This window comes from Neoarius graeffei, chromosome 4 (assembly GCF_027579695.1).
Source record: "Neoarius graeffei isolate fNeoGra1 chromosome 4, fNeoGra1.pri, whole genome shotgun sequence".
NCBI classification, from domain to species: Eukaryota; Metazoa; Chordata; class Actinopteri; order Siluriformes; family Ariidae; genus Neoarius; species Neoarius graeffei.
In genome coordinates, this window is record NC_083572.1 from 56,594,152 (window position 1) to 56,615,206 (window position 21,055).

General features: G+C 40.6%; 1 protein-coding gene across 3 annotated transcripts in view; it reads left to right on the plus strand.

The window, feature by feature from the left end:
- Positions 1–21,055, plus strand: part of LOC132884411 (potassium voltage-gated channel subfamily KQT member 2) — a 126,097-nt gene that overhangs the window by 74,534 nt on the left and 30,508 nt on the right. For all 3 annotated transcript variants that reach the window (XM_060918256.1, XM_060918257.1, XM_060918258.1), the window contains exons 2-7: positions 2,172–2,262; positions 3,197–3,323; positions 3,709–3,884; positions 19,353–19,478; positions 20,152–20,262; positions 20,427–20,522. In XM_060918256.1, coding sequence (XP_060774239.1) covers positions 2,172–2,262; positions 3,197–3,323; positions 3,709–3,884; positions 19,353–19,478; positions 20,152–20,262; positions 20,427–20,522 — 727 coding nt within the window. The remainder of the gene's footprint in view (positions 1–2,171; positions 2,263–3,196; positions 3,324–3,708; positions 3,885–19,352; positions 19,479–20,151; positions 20,263–20,426; positions 20,523–21,055) is intronic.

Genomic DNA, 21,055 nt, shown 5'->3' on the forward strand with positions numbered 1-21,055 from the left:
AGAAGTTGACTGTATTATGTTTAATTAGATGTGTGTCTTGTGTGCAATCTAATCTGTGATCAGACTTGCTTTGGTTCACTTTTACCAAGCCAAGTCAACTTTATTGTCAAATATGCTATACATGCTCGACATACAGCACAGATGAAATATCAGTCCTCTCCGACCCACGGTGCAAACAGGCAATGCAATAAATAAAAATAGAATAATTGAAAAAACAAACAAACAACAAAATAAACAGTATAAACACTTGAGATAGGAACTAGACATAGACTAAACACTCAAACAATATAAACAGTATAAATAAACAGTATAAACACTAGATAAGAACAAGACATAGACTAAACACTCAGACAATATAAACAGTGTAAACACTAGATAAGAACTACACACAGACTAAACACTCAGACAATATAAACAGTGTAAACACTAGATAAGAACTACACACAGACTAAACACTCTAGATATGAACTAGACATAGACTAAACACTCATACACACACACGCACATATAAATTGGTTCAAATAACCAAACAGTCAAGGGCACTTGAGGTATAGCAGGTAAACATGAAACATGGATTGCAGGTGACCCCGCCCACCCATCTCACAGCTTCTTCAGCCTGCTGCCATCGGGGAGGAGACTGCGGAGTCTCCGGGCCAAAACCAGCAGGCTCAAGAACAGTTTCTTTCACCAGGCGGTCAGGAGGCTCAACTCCCTCCCTATTCTGCCCCTCCCCCCCCCCTGCCCTCTGCCACAGATTCTGCTCGCACACCCCCCTGCCCCCCTTCAGCATCTGACATGTCACCCTCACAGTTTCCCCCCCCCCAACACACACACACACACACACACACACATATATACATACTGTACATCTCATCGTTCATTAACACACTGAACTCAGGGACCGCACATCTCACTTTACCTCGCCCATTTGCACTATTCCGCACTACCTCATCTTAACAGCGGCTAGTTTGTTTATTCTGCTTATTTCATGTTTCATGTTTATCTGCTGTACCTCAAGTGCCCTTGACTGTTTGGTTATTTGTACCAATTTATGTGTGTGTGTGTATGTATATGAGTGTTTAGTCTAGTTACTATCTAGAGTGTTTATACTGTTTATATTGTCTGTTTGGGGCGGCACGGTGGTGTAGTGGTTAGCACTGTCGCCTCACAGCAAGAAGGTCCTGGGTTCGAGCCCCGGGGCCGGCGAGGGCCTTTCTGTGTGGAGTTTGCATGTTCTCCCCGTGTCCGCGTGGGTTTCCTCCGGGTGCTCCGGTTTCCCCCACAGTCCAAAGACATGCAGGTTAGGTTAACTGGTGACTCTAAATTGACTGTAGGTGTGAATGTGAGTGTGAATGGTTGTCTGTGTCTATGTGTCAGCCCTGTGATGACCTGGCGACTTGTCCAGGGTGTACCCCGCCTTTCGCCCGTAGTCAGCTGGGATAGGCTCCAGCTTGCCTGCGACCCTGTAGAAGGATAAAGCGGCTAGAGATAATGAGATGAGATGAGATATTGTCTGAGTGTTTAGTCTGTCCTGTTCTTATCTAGTGTTTATACTGTTTATTTATTCTGTTTATATTGTTTGAGTGTTTAGTCTGTCTAGTTCCTATCTAGAGTGTTTATACTGTTTATATTGTTTGTTTTTTCAATTATTCTACTTTTATTTATTGCATTGCCAGTTTGCACCGTGGGTCAGAGAGGACTGATATTTCATCTGTGCTGTATGTCAAGCATGTATAGCATATTTGACAATAAAGTTGACTTGACTTGACTTGAAATAAGCAGTATAAACAAACTAGCCGCTGTTAAGATGAGGTAGTGCAGAATAGTGCAAATGAGCGAGGTAAAGTGAGATGTGCGGTCCCTGAGTTCAGTGTGTTAATGAACGATGAGATGTGTGTGTGTGTGTTGGGGGGGGGGGGGGGGATTGTGAGGATGACATGTCAGATGCTGAAGGGGGGGCAGGGGTGTGTGCGAGTGGAATCTGTGGCAGGGGGCAGAGGGGGGAGGAGGGGCAGAACAGGGAGGGAGTTGAGCCTCCTGACCGCCTGGTGAAAGAAACTGCCCAAGCCTACAGATACAGTGAAAATGTTCAATGACTAGAATGCTATGAGAAAGTACTAATGTACAGTCGAAGATGCTGAAATTAAAATGGATAATCTTTTCTCTTTCAGTTTCTTGCTGGTGTTCTCTTGTTTGGTCCTCTCTGTGTTCTCAACCATCAAGGAGTATGAACAGAGCTCTGAGGATGCCTTGTACATACTGGTAAGGAATTTGCTATAAAGTACATCTGGTTAATGTAATGATCATTGCAAAGTCACTATTTTCCCTAAATTGTAGATTGAATTGAATATACACTCACTGGACACTTTAATAGCAAAAACTGAGACTCAGGTTCCTGTTCTTGGCTGACAGGAGTGGTATTCGAGGTGGTCTTCTGCTTTTGTAGCCCATATGCCTCAAGACTCGACATGTTATTCATTCTGTTATGCTTTTCTGTTCATAATGGTTGGAAAGAGTGGTTATTTGAGTTACTGTATCCTTCCAGTCATCCTAACAGGACCCCCCCCACACACACACCCACACACACACACGCACATACACACTGTTGTGTCTAAACTTGTGAAAGAAATTTACTTCACAACCTAACCCTGTTCTTGGTTGCAGGAGTGGAACCCAATGTGTTCTGCTGTTCCATGTTGAGATGCTTTTCTGCTCACCACGGTTGTAAAGAGTTGCTATGTGTTACTATATCCTTCCTGGCAGCTCGAACCAATCTGGCCATTTTCCTCTGACCTCTCTTATCAACAAGGCATTTCCACCCACAGAACTGTCGCTCACTCAGTGTTTTTTGTTTTTCACACCATTCTGAGACTGTTGTATGTGTGAAAATCCCAGGAGATCATCAATTTCTGAAACACTCAAACCAGCCCATCTGCCACCAGCAACCACACCGCAGTCACTTATACATTGAGATCACGTTTTTTCTTCTTTCTGACATTTGATTTGAGCTTTACCTGAAGCTCTTGACCTGTATCTGCATGATTTTGTGCATTGTGTTGCTGAGGCATGTTTGGTTGACTCCATAATTGCATGAATGAGCAGGGGAACAGGTGTTTGCCAATGAGTGTTCGTTAAGTGATCTGCAATGAATTACAGCTAAGTTACCTGATGGTGCTTGTCTTCTTTGTGTGTAAAGGAAATTGTGACGATTGTGGTGTTTGGAGTTGAATACATTGTAAGAATTTGGTCAGCGGGATGCTGCTGTCGATACCGAGGATGGAGAGGCAGGCTAAAATTTGCTCGAAAACCTTTTTGTGTCATAGGTAAGAAAATAAATTATTATATAAAAACTAATCTATTAATACAGTGTTTATTACAATATAGCCATTGAAGCATGGTTTGAAGTTTAATAAATGTTCAAATTATGAATTTACATTCCTTGAGTGGTAATATTGTCTGGATATGTATTTTTATGTTCTAATTCCATTTAAATTTACCTCCCACAAATGAATCCTGTATAACCAATATAGAACTGCATTAAGTGCTTAAGTATTTGAACATGATTCATGTAAATCCTGTACCTTTAAACCAGCACACAGGCACCAAGGCAGGCAATCCAAAATTACTGTCTCTTACTATTTTCAGAGCAGTTCACACCAAGAATTCCTGAGTGACCCATAATCACTTTTGGTTTTCTGTATACCACAGACATCATGGTGCTAATAGCCTCCATCTCAGTGCTGGCAGCTGGCACACAGGGCAATGTGTTTGCCACCTCAGCCATCAGAAGTCTTCGCTTCCTCCAGATCCTCCGCATGATTCGGATGGACCGCCGTGGAGGAACCTGGAAACTGCTGGGGTCTGTTGTCTATGCTCACAGCAAGGTAAATCAACAGAAACATGAACATGAGTCGTAACCTAAATGGTTCCGTCACTACAGAAACTGAAAAATGTGTGAGTAGTTCTCAGTGAATGGTTGCTTATTCAAATTGGTTCAGCTGTGTTATGTAAGGATGGCACAGTGGTGCAGCAGGTAGCATTGCCACCTCATAGTTCTAGGCTTCCTGGTTCAATCCTGAGCTCAGGTCACTGTCTGCATGGAGTTTCTGTGTGAGAACCTGGTGGGAGAAAAAAAATGTATGAAAGCACACCAGCAACATTCCTGGAATTAGTTCCAGATCCACCAAGATAAAGCAGTTACTGATGATGAATGCTTTAAATAAGACTTTCAAGGTTTCCACTCCATGCATAGCAAATTCTACAGGGTTGACCTAGCTCTTGTTGTCTACTTTAGACTTCTTACTTTTACAGAAAGTTCATTTGACTGACATAACAGATGACCAACCACAGACCGTTTCCTATAGCCACTCTACAAATATGCAACAGTATCCTTCTTTTTTAAACTTTAGCATTAATACAGCATTGCACAAAACTCATTAATAAAGCATGGAAGGGCAAAGAGCCAATCTGATTGTATCCATCAACATTCTGAAGCTTGTGGCCAGAAAAGGTTAATGGTCGGAGCATCTCATGCTGAGCTGAATTTAGCCCTTACAGTATTTCTAAGTGAAGAATGATTTCAGCACTTAGATTTTAATTAAACAGCAAGGCTTCACTGTGTTAAGTAATACAGTATATCAAATTTGTACTTACCTCTTACTTTAACCTTTTTAAAGTGTGTATTATCGATTGGATTATTGGATACTAGTATAAATTAATGTAGATGACATTTTCCAAGGATAGAATTTTAGATAGCAACTGAAAGGCAAAGTATCAACAAAATATCAAGGGAACAAAGCATCTAAACGTTAAAAAAAGTTTCCAACCTTTCTACCTTAGGATGCAGTTTAAATTGAACTACAACCCCAATTCCATAAAGTTGGGACACTGTGTAAAATGTAAATAAAAAACAGAATATGATGATTGCAAATCTTGGAAAGCCTATATTTCATTGAAAATAGTACAAAGACAACATATCAAATGTTGAAATTGAGAAATTTAATTTTTTTTTGAAAAATATATGCTCATTTTGAATTTGAAGTCAGCAACACATTTCAGAAAAGTTGGGACAGGGGCAACAAAAGACTGAAAAAGTTGTGCAATGCTAAAAAAACAACAACAACTAATTTGGTTAATTGGCAACAGGTGAGTAACATGACTGGGTATAAAAAGAGCATCCCAGAGAGGTGGAGTCTCTCAGAAGTAAAGATGGGGAGGGGTTCACCGCTCTGTGAAAGACTGTGTGGGCAAACAGTGCACCAATTTAAGAATAACGTTCCTCGATGTAAAACTGCAAAAAATTTGGGGATCACATCATCTATGGTACATAATGTCATTAAAAGATTTAGAGAATCTGGGGAAATCTCTGTATGCAAGAGACAAGGCTGAAAACTGACATTGGATGCCTGTGATCTTCAGGCACTCAGGTGACACTGCATTAAAAGCAGACACGTGTCTGTAGTGGAAATCACTGTATGGGCTCAGGAACACTTCAGAAAACCGTCGTCTGTGAAAACAGTTCATTACTGTATCCACAAATGCAAGTTAAAACCATATATAAGCAATATCCAGAAACACCGCCACTTTCTCTGGGCCCGAGCTCTTTTACAATGGACTGAGGCGAAGTGGAAAATTGTCCCGAGGTTTGACGAATCAAAAGTAGAAATTCTTTTTAGAAATCATGGATACCACATCCTCCAGGTGAAAGAGGAGAGGGATCATCCAGCTTGTTATCAGCACACAGTTCAAAAGCCAGCATCTATGATGGTATGAGGGTGCATTAATGCACATGACATGGGTAGCTTGTACATCTGGGAGGGCATCATTAATGCTAAATGATACCATATATACACGTTTCAGAGCAATATGCTCCCATCCAGACAAAATCTTTTTCAGGGAAGACCTTCTTTCTTTCAGCAAGACAATGCCAAACTGTTTTCTGCACATATATTAAAACTGCATGGCTCTGTAGTCAAAGAGTCTGGGTGCTAAATTGGCCTGCCTGCAGTCTAAACCTGTCTCCCATTTAAACTTTTAGCACGTTATAAAGCACAAAATACAACCCCGATTCCAAAAAAGTTGGGACAAAGTACAAATTGTAAATAAAAATGGAATGCACTGATGTGGAAGTTTCAAAATTCCATATTTTATTCAGAATAGAACATAGATGACATATCAAATGTTTAAACTGAGAAAATGTATCATTTAAAGAGAAAAATAAGGTGATTTTAAATTTCATGACGACAACACATCTCAAAAAAGTTGGGACAAGGCCATGTTTACCACTGTGAGACATCCCCTTTTCTCTTTACAACAGTCTGTAAATGTCTGGGGACTGAGGAAACAAGTTGCTCAAGTTAAGGGATAGGAATGTTAACCCATTCTTGTCTAATGTAGGATTCTAGTTGGTCAACTGTCTTAGGTCTTTTTTGTCGTATCTTCCGTTTTATGATGCGCCAAATGTTTTCTATGGGTGAAAGATCTGGACTGCAGGCTGGACAGTTCAGTACCCGGACCCTTCTTCTACGCAGCCATGATGCTGTAATTGATGCAGTATGTGGTTTGGCATTGTCATGTTGGAAAATGCAAGGTCTTCCCTGAAAGAGACGTCATCTGGATGGGAGCATATGTTGCTCTAGAACCTGGATATACCTTTCAGCATTGATGGTGTCTTTCCAGATGTGTAAGCTGCCCATGCCACATGCACTAATGCAACCCCATACCATCAGAGATGCAGGCTTCTGAACTGAGCGCTGATAACAACTTGGGTCGTCCTTCTCCTCTTTAGTCCGAATGACACAGCATCCCTGATTTCCATAAAGAACTTCAAATTTTGATTCGTCTGACCACAGAACAGTTTTCCACTTTGTCACAGTCCATTTTAAATGAGCCTTGGCCCAGAGAAGACATCTGCGCTTCTGGATCATGTTTAGATACGGCTTCTTCTTTGAACTATAGAGTTTTAGCTGGCAACGGTGGATGGCACGGTGAATTGTGTTCACAGATAATGTTCTCTGGAAATATTCCTGAGCCCATTTTGTGATTTCAATACAGAAGCATGCCTGTATGTGATGCAGTGCCGTCTAAGGGCCCGAAGATCACGGGCACCCAGTATGGTTTTCCGGCCTTGACCCTTACGCACAGAGATTCTTCCAGATTCTCTGAATCTTTTGATGATATTATGCACTGTAGATGATGATATGTTCAAACTCTTTGCAATTTTACACTGTCGAACTCCTTTCTGATATTGCTCCACTATTTGTTAGTGCAGAATTAGGGGGATTGGTGATCCTCTTCCCATCTTTACTTCTGAGAGCCGCTGCCACTCCAAGATGCTCTTTTTATACCCAGTCATGTTAATGACCTATTGCCAATTGACCTAATGAGTTGCAATTTGGTCCTCCAGCTGTTCCTTTTTTGTACCTTTAACTTTTCCAGCCTCTTATTGCCCCTGTCCCAACTTTTTTGAGATGTGTTGCTGTCATGAAATTTCAAATGAGCCAAAATTTGGCATGAAATTTCAAAATGTCTCACTTTCGACATTTGATATGTTGTCTATGTTCTATTATGAATACAATATCAGTTTTTGAGATTTGTAAATTACTGCATTCCGTTTTTATTTACAATTTGTACTTTGTCCCAACTTTTTTGGAATTGGGGTTGTATGACAAAGGAGACCCCGAACTGTTGAGCAACTGAAATTGTATCTCAGGCAAGAATGAGACAACATTTCTCTTTCAAAACTACAGCAACTGGTCTCCTCAGTTCCCAAACATTTACAGAGTGTTGTTAAAATGGAGATGATGCAACACAGTGGTAAACATGCCCCTGTCTCAACTTTTTTGAAATGTGTTGCTGACATCAAATTAAAAATCTCATCTCATCTCATTATCTCTAGCCGCTTTATCCTGTTCTACAGGGTCGCAGGCAAGCTGGAGCCTATCCCAGCTGACTACGGGCGAAAGGCGGGGTACACCCTGGACAAGTCGCCAGGTCATCACAGGGCTGACGCATAGACACAGACAACCATTCACATCTACGGTCAATTTAGAGTCACCAGTTAACCTAACCTGCATGTCTTTGGACTGTGGGGGAAACCGGAGCACCCGGAGGAAACCCACGCGGACACGGGGAGAACATGCAAACTCCACACAGAAAGGCCCTCGCCGGCCACGGGGCTCGAACCCGGACCTTCTTGCTGTGAGGCGACAGCGCTAACCACTACACCACCGTGCTGCCCCAAATTCAAAATGAGCATATATTTTCCAAAAACTATAACATTTCCGAGTTTCAACATTTGATATGTTGTCTTTGAACTATTTTCAATGAAATATAGGGTTTCCATGATTTGCAAATCATCATATTATGATTTTTATTTGTTTTACATAATGTCCAAAATTTATGGAATTGGGGTTGTATTACTGTTAAAAACATTAGTAAATTGTTTTTAGGATATTCTCAATAGAAAAGGATTCCATAACAGTATAAAACCCTGGGTATGAATGTTTCACCAAGGAGAACAAAGAAATAGTGAATAAGAGGGAAGAGTATCCTCATGAGCAAGCTAAACTGCCATGATGGTCTGTAACATCTTTAGCCATCTTAATGGCATTTTTAAATAAATATATTAAATAGATGTTCACATTAAAAATGGTGCTCCACCCCATTATAGTTTAAATGTGATTGAAGAATTGCACACAGAAACAGTATTTTAGCATGTACTGCCCAAGCTAATTTTCATATTCTTTTTTTAAATGAAAATCTACATTTCCAGATTTCAGTCTCTTCTTCAAGATTCAGGTTTCTTCTCAAAAATCTTCTTCTCTAAAATACTTAATTACTACACTACAAATTTGAAACCTCATTTGGTACCTTTGTACAATGACTCCAACTTAGAAACCACATGTGGGAGAACTGATCCAGCTGGAGGCATTATCTTATATTATCAAACCAATCTGCCATTTCCCTCCTGGTGATGAAGTGGATCTTGATTTGGCTCTCAGGATTGCTGACTACTACTACTTCTTTTTTTTTTTTTTAAACAAAGCACAGCTCCTTTATGCCATGGCATAGAGGCTATGGCCCACAGTCTAATGAAATATTCTGATTAAGTGTCCAGTAGAATGGATTGGGGGCATGACTGAGAATGTTTGAGCCATGCTTAGCTTGCCTTCAATTAGTTTTAGTATTCGGCACCCTATTTATCAAGTTGTATGACAGCTTGTGACAAAAGGCTGGTATACAGGACGTGCAGATGGGTAGGATTTCCCGTGAGGGATAGCCAAAATCAGGATGCTATCAAAATGTCTGCAGGAAATTCACATTACATCAGATCGATTAAACTAGATAAGCACATCCTCCGTTACAGAATGATCCCTGATATCTCCTCATCTATGGATGTGTGCTAGTCCTTTCTTTTCCCTAATGTAAGCTGCAAGCAAAAGGTCAGGATGATTTCTCTTCCTAAAATTCACTCATGTCTTTTGGTCTCCCATATTCAGTCCCTATGTATAAAGGTGCTCCATGTATCAGAGAGGTCTGTGAGGGGAGGGGTGACATGTCATGTCCTCATTAAATTCAATTAATTTTGATTGTCTACCAGTTGATATAGTGAGAAGGCCAACCATCAGAATTTAGCGTTGTCCCTGCCATTGTAGTTGTTTAAAGCTAGTAGCAAGCTATCAGCGTAGCCCTAATAAAAGCTTGACCAAGGAGAACATGTATGCATATTCACAGATCATATTATTAGTGTGCTATTTAAGTCATTTTAATATAGGATCAAGATCAGACAAGGTTTGCAAGTCTTAAATCATAAAATTACAAAGTCTATAAACTATACTCTTCAACATAACATTTACTAATTTTCAACCCTCTATATACAGTAATGTACAGTTAAGCAATTTTTATCCAGTTATTATATTCAGGGCAGTTTTTCGCTCTTTCAAACGCAATTCTTGGTTACATTCTTGCAGTGAAAGTGGTCTATCTATTATGCCACTCTCCTTACTGTATCTAAACCCATCTTTATTTGCAGATGCATAGACCTAGCTCTATTTTTAGATCAGCACATTTTGAGCACTGGCTCTTCTGAGTTGACTCTTCAGCACTTTTCTGCTCGTTCAAAAAATGGGATACTGTTTGCATGCAGTATCTAGAAGCTGCAGTCTTAATGATGCAACAGTCTTGCTATTTTTAAATAACCAATACACTTAATAAATAAGCGCCCCCCTGGAGGCCTGCTGGAATATGATGCTGGAATATAAATGAGTCTTATGGTATATCTATGTCAGTGAACTTCTCTGTCATGAAGTGAGAACCAGAACTGTTTTGATGAACAGATATTCAAAGCTACATTTCAGTGCCGTACAAATAAATTGCTTTTGAAACAATTAATCATGATTTTTCACATTATGTAGGTAATTATGTTCAGTGAGTTCGGCAGTGTTTGTATTCTGCAGCTTTGCGTTTAAAGTGCTTTGGCATTAGAGCATTGACAGAGTGTAGAAGAATGTGTGTTCAGGGCAGAGCAAAATAGTGCACCTTATGATTCATTATGGGCTGAACATACAGGATGAATGCACTTTCCAGGTTTCTCTATAATAATGGCTTGTAAACCTGGGGTAAATATGGTTACTCATTGATGTACAGTAGTATCTGGTTATTTGACCAATTACAGCTCTGTAAAATCAATCACATGGGATTGTGTGTAAGCAACTCGCATACAGTGGTGCTTGAAAGTTTGTGAACTCTTTAGAATTTTCTATATTTTTGCATAAATATGACCTAAAACAACATCAGATTTTCACACAAGTCCTAAAAGTAAATAAAGAGAACCCAGTTAAACAAATGAGACAAAAATATTTTACTTGGTCATTTATTTATTGAGGAAAATGATCCAATATTACATATCTGTGAAAGTCAAAAGTATATGAACCTCTAGGATTAGCAGTTAATTTGAAGGTGAAATTAGAGTCAGGTGTTTTCAATCAATGGGATGACAATCAGATGTGAGTGGGCACCCTGTTTTACTGTATTTAAAGAACAGGGATCTATCAAAGTCTGATCTTCACAACACACATTTGTGGAAGTGTATCATGGCACGAACAAAGGAGATTTCTGAGGACTTCAGAAAAAGCGTTGTTGATGCTCATCAGGCTGGAAAAGGTTACAAAACCATCTCTAAAGAGTTTGGACTCCACCAATCCACAGTCAGACAGATTGTGTAGAAATGAAGGAAATTCAAGATCATTGTTACCCTCCCCAGGAGTGGTTGGCCAACAAAGATCACTCCAAGAGCAAGGCGTGTAATAGTCAGTGAGGTCACAAAGGACCCCAGGGTAACTTCTAAGCAACTGAAGGCCTCTCTCACATTAGCTAATGTTAATATTCATGAGTCCACCATCAGGAGAACACTGAACAACAATGGTGTGCATGGCAGGGTTGCAAGGAGAAATCCACTGCTCTCCAAAAAGAACATTGCTGCTCATCTGCAGTTTGCTAAAGATCACGTGGACAAGCCAGAAGGCTATTGGAAAAATGTTTTGTGGATGGATGAGACCAAAATAGAATTTTTGGTTTAAATGAGGTGTTATGTTTGTAGAAAGGAAAACACTGCATTCCAGCATAAGAACCTTATCCCATCTGTGAAACATGGTGGTGGTAGTATCATGGTTTGGACCCGTTTTGCTGCATCTGGGCCAGGACGGCTTGCCATCATTGATGGAACAATGAATTCTGAATTATACCAGCAAATTCTAAAGGAAAATGTCAGGACATCTGTCCATGAACTGAATCTCAAGAGAAGGTGGGTCATGCAGCAAGACAATGAACGACCCTAAGCACACAAGTTGTTCTACCAAAGAATGGTTAAAGAAGAATAAAGTTAATGTTTTGGAATGGCCAAGTCAAAGTCCTGACCTTAATCCAATCGAAATTTTGTGGAAGGACCTGAAGCGAGCAGTTCATGTGAGGAAACCCACCAACATTCCAGAGTTGAAGCTGTTCTGTATGGAGGAATGGGCTAAAATTCCTCCAAGCCGGTGTGCAGGACTGATCAACAGTTACTGGAAATATTTAGTTGCAGTTATTGCTGCACAAGGGGGTCACACCAGATACTGAAAGCAAAGGTTCACATACTTTTGCCACTCACAGATATGTAATATTGGATCATTTTCCTCAATAAATAAATGACCAAGTATAATATTTTTGCCTCATTTGTTTAACTGGGTTATCTTTGTCTACTTCTAGGACTTGTGTGAAAATCTGATGATGTTTTAGGTCATATTTATGCAGAAATATAGAAAATTCTAAAGGGTTCACAAACTTTCAAGCACCACTGTATAGGGTATCTGAGTGATGCATGGTGGGACATTGGGTAGCATTGCTGCCTCATAACTCTTGGGTTCTTGGATTATTATCAGTGTGGAGTTTCTGTAGATGTTCTGTCTGTGTCCCTGAATGTTTTCTGCAGGTTCACTGGTTTCCTCCAACCACCCAAAAGCATGCCTGTAGGTGGATTGGTTATGGGAAATTGCCCCTAGATGTGGATAAGTTTTTAAACGTGTGTGTATGGTGCCCTGTGGTGAACTGGAGTCCTATTAAAGGTGTCTTCTTACCTTGTGCTCAGTATTCCTGGAATGACTCTGACCAGGATAAAATGATCACTGAAGATGAATGAACGTCTGATTTTGAAGCAATGTCCGTAAAAACTATCTTTGGCACAGTTCCTTTCTCCTCTATCTGTCCTCACAGCTCAGCATGCCAGATTGGTGTGGGAAACCCCAAATTCAACTGACTAACCTTCAGCAACTTTCTAGTTACCCTGTCATTCTCACTTGTGCCAGCTGGATGCCAGGCAACACTGGTGTGCCAACTTAGCACAATTTGAAGGACTATATCAAGAGCTCGTAACAGGACATGGCACAGGTACAGTTGTGGTCAGAAATTTACATACAGTGACATGAATGTCATCTTGGATATGAATGTCATGGCGATATTTGGGCTTTCAGTAATGTTTTTGAACTGTTCTTTTTCTGTGGCAGAATGTACAGTATACATCTTTAACTAAAAAAAAAACACTAGAATTTGGTGCACAAGTTTTAATTTTCTTTGGGTTTTCTGAAATCAACACAGGTTCAAAATTATACAAATAGGATCAAATATATGCATACAGCACACCTAATATTTGGGTAAAATGTCTCTTCGCAAGAGCCACCTTGACCAAACATTTTTTGTTTACCATGAACAAGCTTCTGGCAGAATTCTGGTTGGATATTTCATGACTCTTCATGGTAGAATTGGTAGAGTTCAATTATTTTTTTTTCTTGGCATGGACTCAACTTATAAGCACGGTCCATATACAGTATTTTCAATAGGGTTGAAGTCAGGACTTGTTTTAAGCTTAATATTAGCCTGCTTTATCCTTCACAACCAGCTCTGATGTGTGTTTGGGTTCACTGTCCTGTTGTAACTCCCAAGTCGTGTTCAAGTTTCTGATGGTTTATGCTGAAGAGTTCTGAGGTAGTCCTCCTTCTTCATTATTCTATCCACTTTGTGCAATGAACCAGTTCCACTGGCAGCAAAACAGCCCCAGAGCATGATGATCCTACCACCAGCAGCTGGTACAGTGTCCCTCTGTACATGATGGTCATTGTGGCCAAACAACTCAATCTTTGTCTCATCTGACCATACAGCTATCCTCCAGAAGGCTTTTTTTTTGTCCATGTGGTCAGCTTCAAACTTTAGTTAAGCTTGAAGGTGTCAATTTTGGAGCAGGGGGTTATTTCTTGGATAGAAGCCTCTTAGTCCATGGTGATGTAAAACTCACTGAACTGTAGACAGTGATCCATCAGCTTCCAGTTCATGGCAGGGCTGTGCCATGGTGGTTCCCTGATTATTCCTGACCATCCAAACCAATTTCCTTTCAGCGGAGAGTGACAGTTTGGGTTTTCTTGAAGCAAAGTGGCTTGGCAAAGTGACTACACCTCCCTGTAACTTGCATACAATTGTTTGAACTCATCTCATCTCATTATCTCTAGCCGCTTTATCCTTCTACAGGGTCGCAGGCAAGCTGGAGCCTATCCCAGCTGACTACGGGCGAAAGGCGGGGTACACCCTGGACAAGTCGCCAGGTCATCACAGGGCTGACACATAGACACAGACAACCATTCACACTCACATTCACACCTACGGTCAATTTAGAGTCACCAGTTAACCTAACCTGCATGTCTTTGGACTGTGGGGGAAACCGGAGCACCCGGAGGAAACCCACGCGGACACGGGGAGAACATGCAAACTCCACACAGAATTGTTTGAACTGATCTTGGAATTTGCAGTTGTTTAGAAATGGCTCCAAGAGACATTCTGGAGTTGTGCACATCTCTAATCCTCTTTCTCAGATCTGCACTGAGCTCCTTGGACTTTCCCATTATATTGTGTGTTGGTCAATCCAGTGAGTGCTGTAAACAAGCCCTTTTTATGAAGGCACAGAGAAACTACCAGCTGTAGTCAATCATGATCACTAACAGGAAGTTAAGAGACCTTGGCCTTGACAAGATAAAAGACATTTTGGAAGTTTCAACACCTCTGAATTAATTAAGTGAGCGTATGTAAATTTTTGACCCTGTATGTATAATTTTGACCCTGTGTTGATTTCAGAAAACCCAAAGAAAATTAAAACTTGTGTACCAAATTCTAGTGTTGTTTTTTTTTATTAAAGATGTATGCTATACATTCTGCCACAGAAAACAAACAGTTCAAAGACATTACTGAAAGCCCAAATATTGCCATGACATTCATATCCAAGATGGCATTCATGTCGCTGTATGTAAATTTCTGACCACAACTGTAGTTTCTTCCGTGCTTACAGGATGGCACTGCACTCTCGTCACTCACCCAGTTCTGCACTGTCCACTCTCTCATGTGCTGAGAAAAGCACAATTTCAGTGGGTCCTTCAAAGTCAAAGTTCCAATTACTGACATATAAAGCTCCAACAGCACATTTCTCACTCTGATACAGGTTTTGATGACTTTCTGAGGCCCCATTCGGTCTCTTTGCTCAAGTACTGTGCATCCGTAGCATTCACAGGGAATCTTTGTGTGCCGTACTGAAGAAAAAAAGAACATGTGCTAGCATTTGAGTTTGGCTTATTGAAGGCTCAGATACAGAGCCTTTACTTTCTGTATTTGGTATGACCCCATTGTGCAATAATAACTGCTACTAAACATTTCCGATAACTGTCTTGTATACTGCTCTGCTATACCTCAATGGGAGTTGTAATTGTCAATTGAGCCCAAGTTAAATTAATTTCACTAAAGCAGGGAGGTTATGTACCAGTGTGTATCAGTGTGGTGGGCATCCTTACAGTAACTCATAATTATTATACTACATATACAGTGGTGCTTGAAAGTTTGTGAAGACTTTAAAATTTTCTATATCTCTGCATAAATGTGATCTAAAACATCAGATTTTTACACAAGTACTAAAAGTAGATAAAGAGAACCCAAATTAAACAAATGAGACAAAAATATTATACTTGGGTGGCACAGTGGTGTAGTGGTTAGCACTGTCGCCTTGCAGCAAGAAGGTTCCAGGTTTGAATCTCATGGCCAATGCGGGCCTTTCTGTGTGGAGTTTGTATGTTCTCCCCGTGTCTGCGTGGGTTTCCTCTGGGTGCTCTGGTTTCCCCCACAGGTCAAAGAGATGCAGATTAGGTAAAATACCCAGCCACAGGGTTTGTACAAGACAGTGTATACAGTGTCAGTCTGAAGCCTGGACAAGATTGGGTAGGGTTGTGTCATGAAGGGCATCTGGTGTAAAACCTATGCCAAATCAATATATGCAGAACAGATCTGCTGTGGTGACCCCAAATGAACAGGAGAAGCTGGAAGAAGGCAAAAAATATATACTTGGTATTTATTTATTTATTTATTTATTATATTACAGGCATTTAGCAAATGCTCTTATCCGGAGCAACATACAACATACCCAGAGCAGCCTGGGGAGCAGTTGGGGCTTAGGTACCTTGCTCAAGGGCGCTTCAGTCATTCCTGCTGGTTCAGGGAAGTGAACCAGGGACTTATTTAAGGAAAATGATTCAATAATATATATCAGTGTGCGGCAAAAGTATGTGAACCTTTACTTTCTGTATCTGCTGTGACACCCAGACAGGTTGCTAGATCATCGTAAGGCTGACACAGAGACAAGCAACCATTCACACTCACACCTACGGTCAATTTAGAGCCTCCACAATTAGCCTAACCTGCATGTCTTTGGACTGTGGGGGAAACCAGTGCACCCGGAGGAAACCCACGCAGACACTGGGAGAACACATAAACTCCACACAGAAAGGTCCCCATCAGCCGCTGGGCTCGGACCCAGAACCTTCTTGCTGTGAAGCGGCAGTGCTAACCACTACACCACCGTGCTGCTCGTCTGGTTTAAACCAAGAAGTTCTATTTTGGTCTCGTTCATCTACAAAATTTTACCAATAGCCTCCTGGCTTGTCCATGTGATCTTTAACAAACTGTAGTCAGGCAGCAATGTTCTATTTGGAGAACAGTAGCTTTCCTCTTGCTACTCTGCCATGCACGCTATTGTTGTTCAGTGTTCTCCTGATGGTGGACTCATGAACTTTAACATTATCCTATGTGAGTGAGGCTATGTTAATGCTTAAAAGTTGCCTAGAATTTAGCCAGAGTTCCTCTGTGAGCTTGTGGACTATTACATGCCTTGCTCTTGGAGTGATCTCTGTTGCTTGATCACTCCTGGGGAGGGTAACAGTGACCTTGAATTTCCTTCATCTGTCTGGCTAAGTATTGGTGGAACCAAACTCTTTAGGGATTGTTTTAAAACCTTTTCCAACCTGATAAGCATTAACAACTCTATCTGAGGTCCTCAGAAGTCACCTTTGTTCATGCCATGATACAGTTCCACAAACGTGTGTTGTGAAGATCAGACTTTGATGGAGAGATCCCTGTTCTTTAAATAAAACACGGCGCCCACTCACACCTGATTGTTGACCCATTGATTGAAAACACCTGACTCTAATTTCACCTTCAAATTAACTGCTAATCCTAGAGGTTCACATACTTATAATACATCACCACTCATACCACTCATTGATATGCAATATTGGATCATTTTCCACAGAAAATAAATAACCAAGTATAATATTTTGTCATCCATCCATCCATCCATCCATCCATCCATCCATCCATCCATCCATCCATTTTCTGCCACTTATCTGGGTCTGGGTTGGGGGGGTAGCAGCTTAAGCACAGCAGCCCAGACTTCCCTCTCCCCAGCCACCTCCACCAGCTCTTCCGGGGGAATACTGAGGCGTTCCCAGGCCAGCCGAGAGATGTAATCTCTTCAACGTGTCCTGGGTCTGTCCCGGGGTCTCCTCCCGGTGGGGCATGCCCAGAGAACCTCGCCTGGGAGGCATCTGGGGGCATCCTAACAAGGTGCCTGAACCACTTCAACTGACTCCTTTCAATGTGGAGGAGCAACGGTTCTACTCTGAGTCTCCCGAATGACCAAGCTTCTCACCCTGTCTCTAAGGGAGAACCCAGCCACCCTGCAGAGAAAACTCATTTCGACCACTTGTATCCGCGATCTCATTCTTTTGGTCACTACCCACAGCTCATGACCATAGGTGAGAGTGGGAACATAGATGGACCAGTAAATTGAGAGCTTTGCCTTTTGGCTCAGATCTCTCTTTACCACAACAGACCGGTTTAGCGTCCATATCATTGCTGATGCTGCCATGATCTGTCTGTCCAACTCCCGCTCCCCCTTACCCTCACTCGTGAACAAGAACTTAAACTCCTCCATTTGAGGTAGCAACTCCCTCCTGACCCAAAGTAGCCACTCCACCCGTTTCCGGCTGAGTGCCATGGCCACGGAATTGGAGCGCCATGGCCACAGATTTGGAGGTGCTGATCCTCATAATATTTTGTCAGATTTGTTTAATTTGATTCTCTTTAGGACTTGTGTGAAAATCTGATGTTTTAGGTCATATTTATACAGAAATTCTCAAGGCTTCACAAACTTTCAAGGACCACTGTTTATGCTGTTTTTAGTATACAGTACTGTAATGGGGCGGCATGGTGGTGTAGTGGTTAGCGCTGTCGCCTCACAGCAAGAAGGTCCTGGGTTCGAGCCCCGTGGCCGGCGAGGGCCTTTCTGTGTGGAGTTTGCATGTTCTCCCCGTGTCCGCGTGGGTTTCCTCCGGGTGCTCCGGTTTCCCCCACAGTCCAAAGACATGCAGGTTAGGTTAACCGGTGACTCTAAATTGACTGTAGGTGTGAATGTGAGTGTGAATGGTTGTCTGTGTCTATGTGTCAGCCCTGTGATGACCTGGCGACTTGTCCAGGGTGTACCCCGCCTTTCGCCCGTAGTCAGCTGGGATAGGCTCCAGCTTGCCTGCGACCCTGTAGAAGGATAAAGCGGCTAGAGATAATGAGATGAGATGAGATGAGTACTGTAATGTGGTTAAATCAGTTTGATATCCATCAAAAATAATTACCTTCATGCAAAAACTGATGATGAGCACATTTTATTTTCTGGATATACAGGACATGAATCAAAATGTGAATAAAAAAAATCAGTATGTGTCTGCAGTGTACTTGAGTAATAAAGAAAGTATAAAATGTCAACATAGTACTAATTACATAATCATATATAATTCTTGTGCATGTTCCTACCAAATGCTCCAGACGTCATTGATCATGTGGGTGTTGTCATGCTTTTCTCCAGACTTTTTTTTTTTTTTTGCCTTTGCTTTCACCTCAGGCTATGTGTCCAGTTCTCTTTTATAGAGAGTAGGTTAGAAAATTGCATTACATTAAATTTGTTAGAAGCTCTGGGCTAAAATGAGATTTATTTTACTCGAGTGCATTAATATCATATAGAAGATGAAGCACAAGCTCATTATCCAGTAATAAACTTAATCTGCTCATCAAATGGATTTAGTTGTGGGCCTGTGGAGACTCTGATGATGATGACTTTTGGTCCCTTTCTGTGTAATAGAGGACACAAGCCTAATGAACGTTTGTTTGGTTAACTAGATTTTTCTAATGATGGAACTAAATTGTTGCCCAAAACAGTATCATAGATTAATATCTTCCATTTTATTTGGATAAACACAGTTGCTTTGTGTTGTGGTAGGTTTATTTTTTAAAATTATTAAATTAAAACGTTCCATTAAAAATAGTGCTCACAAATGATCTAAGAGTACCAAGAAAGTTGATTCTATACTTTAAAAAATAGCACACTAAATGCATGCATGTTTCTCTGAATTTGTGCTTGTTTGAGTGCTTTATTTATGTGTGTTTGTGTTTGCCCTTGGCAGGAGTTGATCACAGCTTGGTACATTGGCTTCCTGTGTTTGATCCTGGCCTCTTTCCTTGTGTACCTGGCTGAGAAGGAGGACAACGAGATGTTTGCAACCTATGCTGATGCTCTTTGGTGGGGTCTGGTAAGCAACATCACATCGTATGAACAGCTATGTTGCCATGTGTAGGTATTCCATGGGAGGTTCCAAATTTGCAATTAATCCAAAGAATCAAGACAATGATACAGTACTATCATACTATGAGATTAACTCCTCACTACATTCTGTTTAGATTTCTGAATATGGCCCAAAATGCTGATCCTGCTTGCTGTTGAAGATGAAAATTGCTGATGATAGATGAAAAGTACTCATGCTGTTCTGATACTGTTTTCTATCACACAAACTTATTAAATTAGGTACTTTGCATCCGCAGTGCCCATGCTGTTATACTCTGACACAAACAATATGCCGTATGTCTGACTCATCAAACAAAGTACTGTGACAAGAATAGCAATTAGTCAACCTCTGGAATTATTGTCAACCAAGGTGTGCGTCAATACACACTGCCATGACAGTGCAGATTTAACAATAATAATAATAAAAAACTTATCAAAAAAGAAATAGATCCAAAGGTGGAAATAAATTAACAAAAATGGAAAGGCAGATGAACAGGATGTTGGACTTTTTTATACTGACTGTAAGGAAGTACAACTGTTCTAATCTTTAAATAAAACCTTCATTTCTCCAAAAGACATATAGTAATGACTACTGTCAGTGTTAAAAAAACAGATATAAATACACTTTAGTGTCTTTTTAGATCACACTGACCACAATAGGGTATGGAGATAAGTATCCAGTAACGTGGAACGGACGCCTTCTTGCAGCAACATTCACCCTCATTGGAGTGTCCTTCTTTGCCTTGCCTGCTGTAAGTATCTAGAAAACCTGAGAGGAGAAAAAAAACACACAAACTTTAACACTTTTTGTGTCGCTAAAACACAGACACTGCAGTCCTTTCATTGCAGTGGGCAAATCTGCCTTGTACTTAAACTCCTATTCTAAACCTACACTCCTATATACTGTACTTCTTAGGGAATCTTGGGCTCTGGCTTTGCCTTGAAGGTCCAGGAGCAGCATCGGCAGAAACATTTTGAGAAACGACGGAATCCAGCTGCAGGGCTCATTCAGGTAAATTACACTTTATATTTCCTTTATACTGTATTTTATGTACACAACATTCTTAAGGGCACCATGTCCAAATAATCGTAATTTGATTTGAGGATATTGCAATCTAATTGGCAGATTGATGATTTAAATTCTTTATTTATACTTTTGGTTTTTGGCTACGAGATTTCCTGGAGAGAAATATATATAATTCCAATTCCAAAAAAGTTGGGACAGTGTGTAAACTGTAAATAAAAACAGAATGCAATAAACTGCAAATCATGGAAACCCATTATTTGACAACATATCAAATGTTGAAACTGAGAAATCTTTATATATATATATATATATATATATATATATATATATATATATATATATATATATATATATATATATATATATATATATATATGTGCTCATTTTGAATTTGATGTCAGCCACACATTTCAAAAAAAGTTGGGACAGGGGCATGCTTACCACTGTGTTGCATCACCTCTACTTTTACCAACACTCTGTAAACATCTGGGAACTGAGGAGACCAGTTGCTGTAGTTT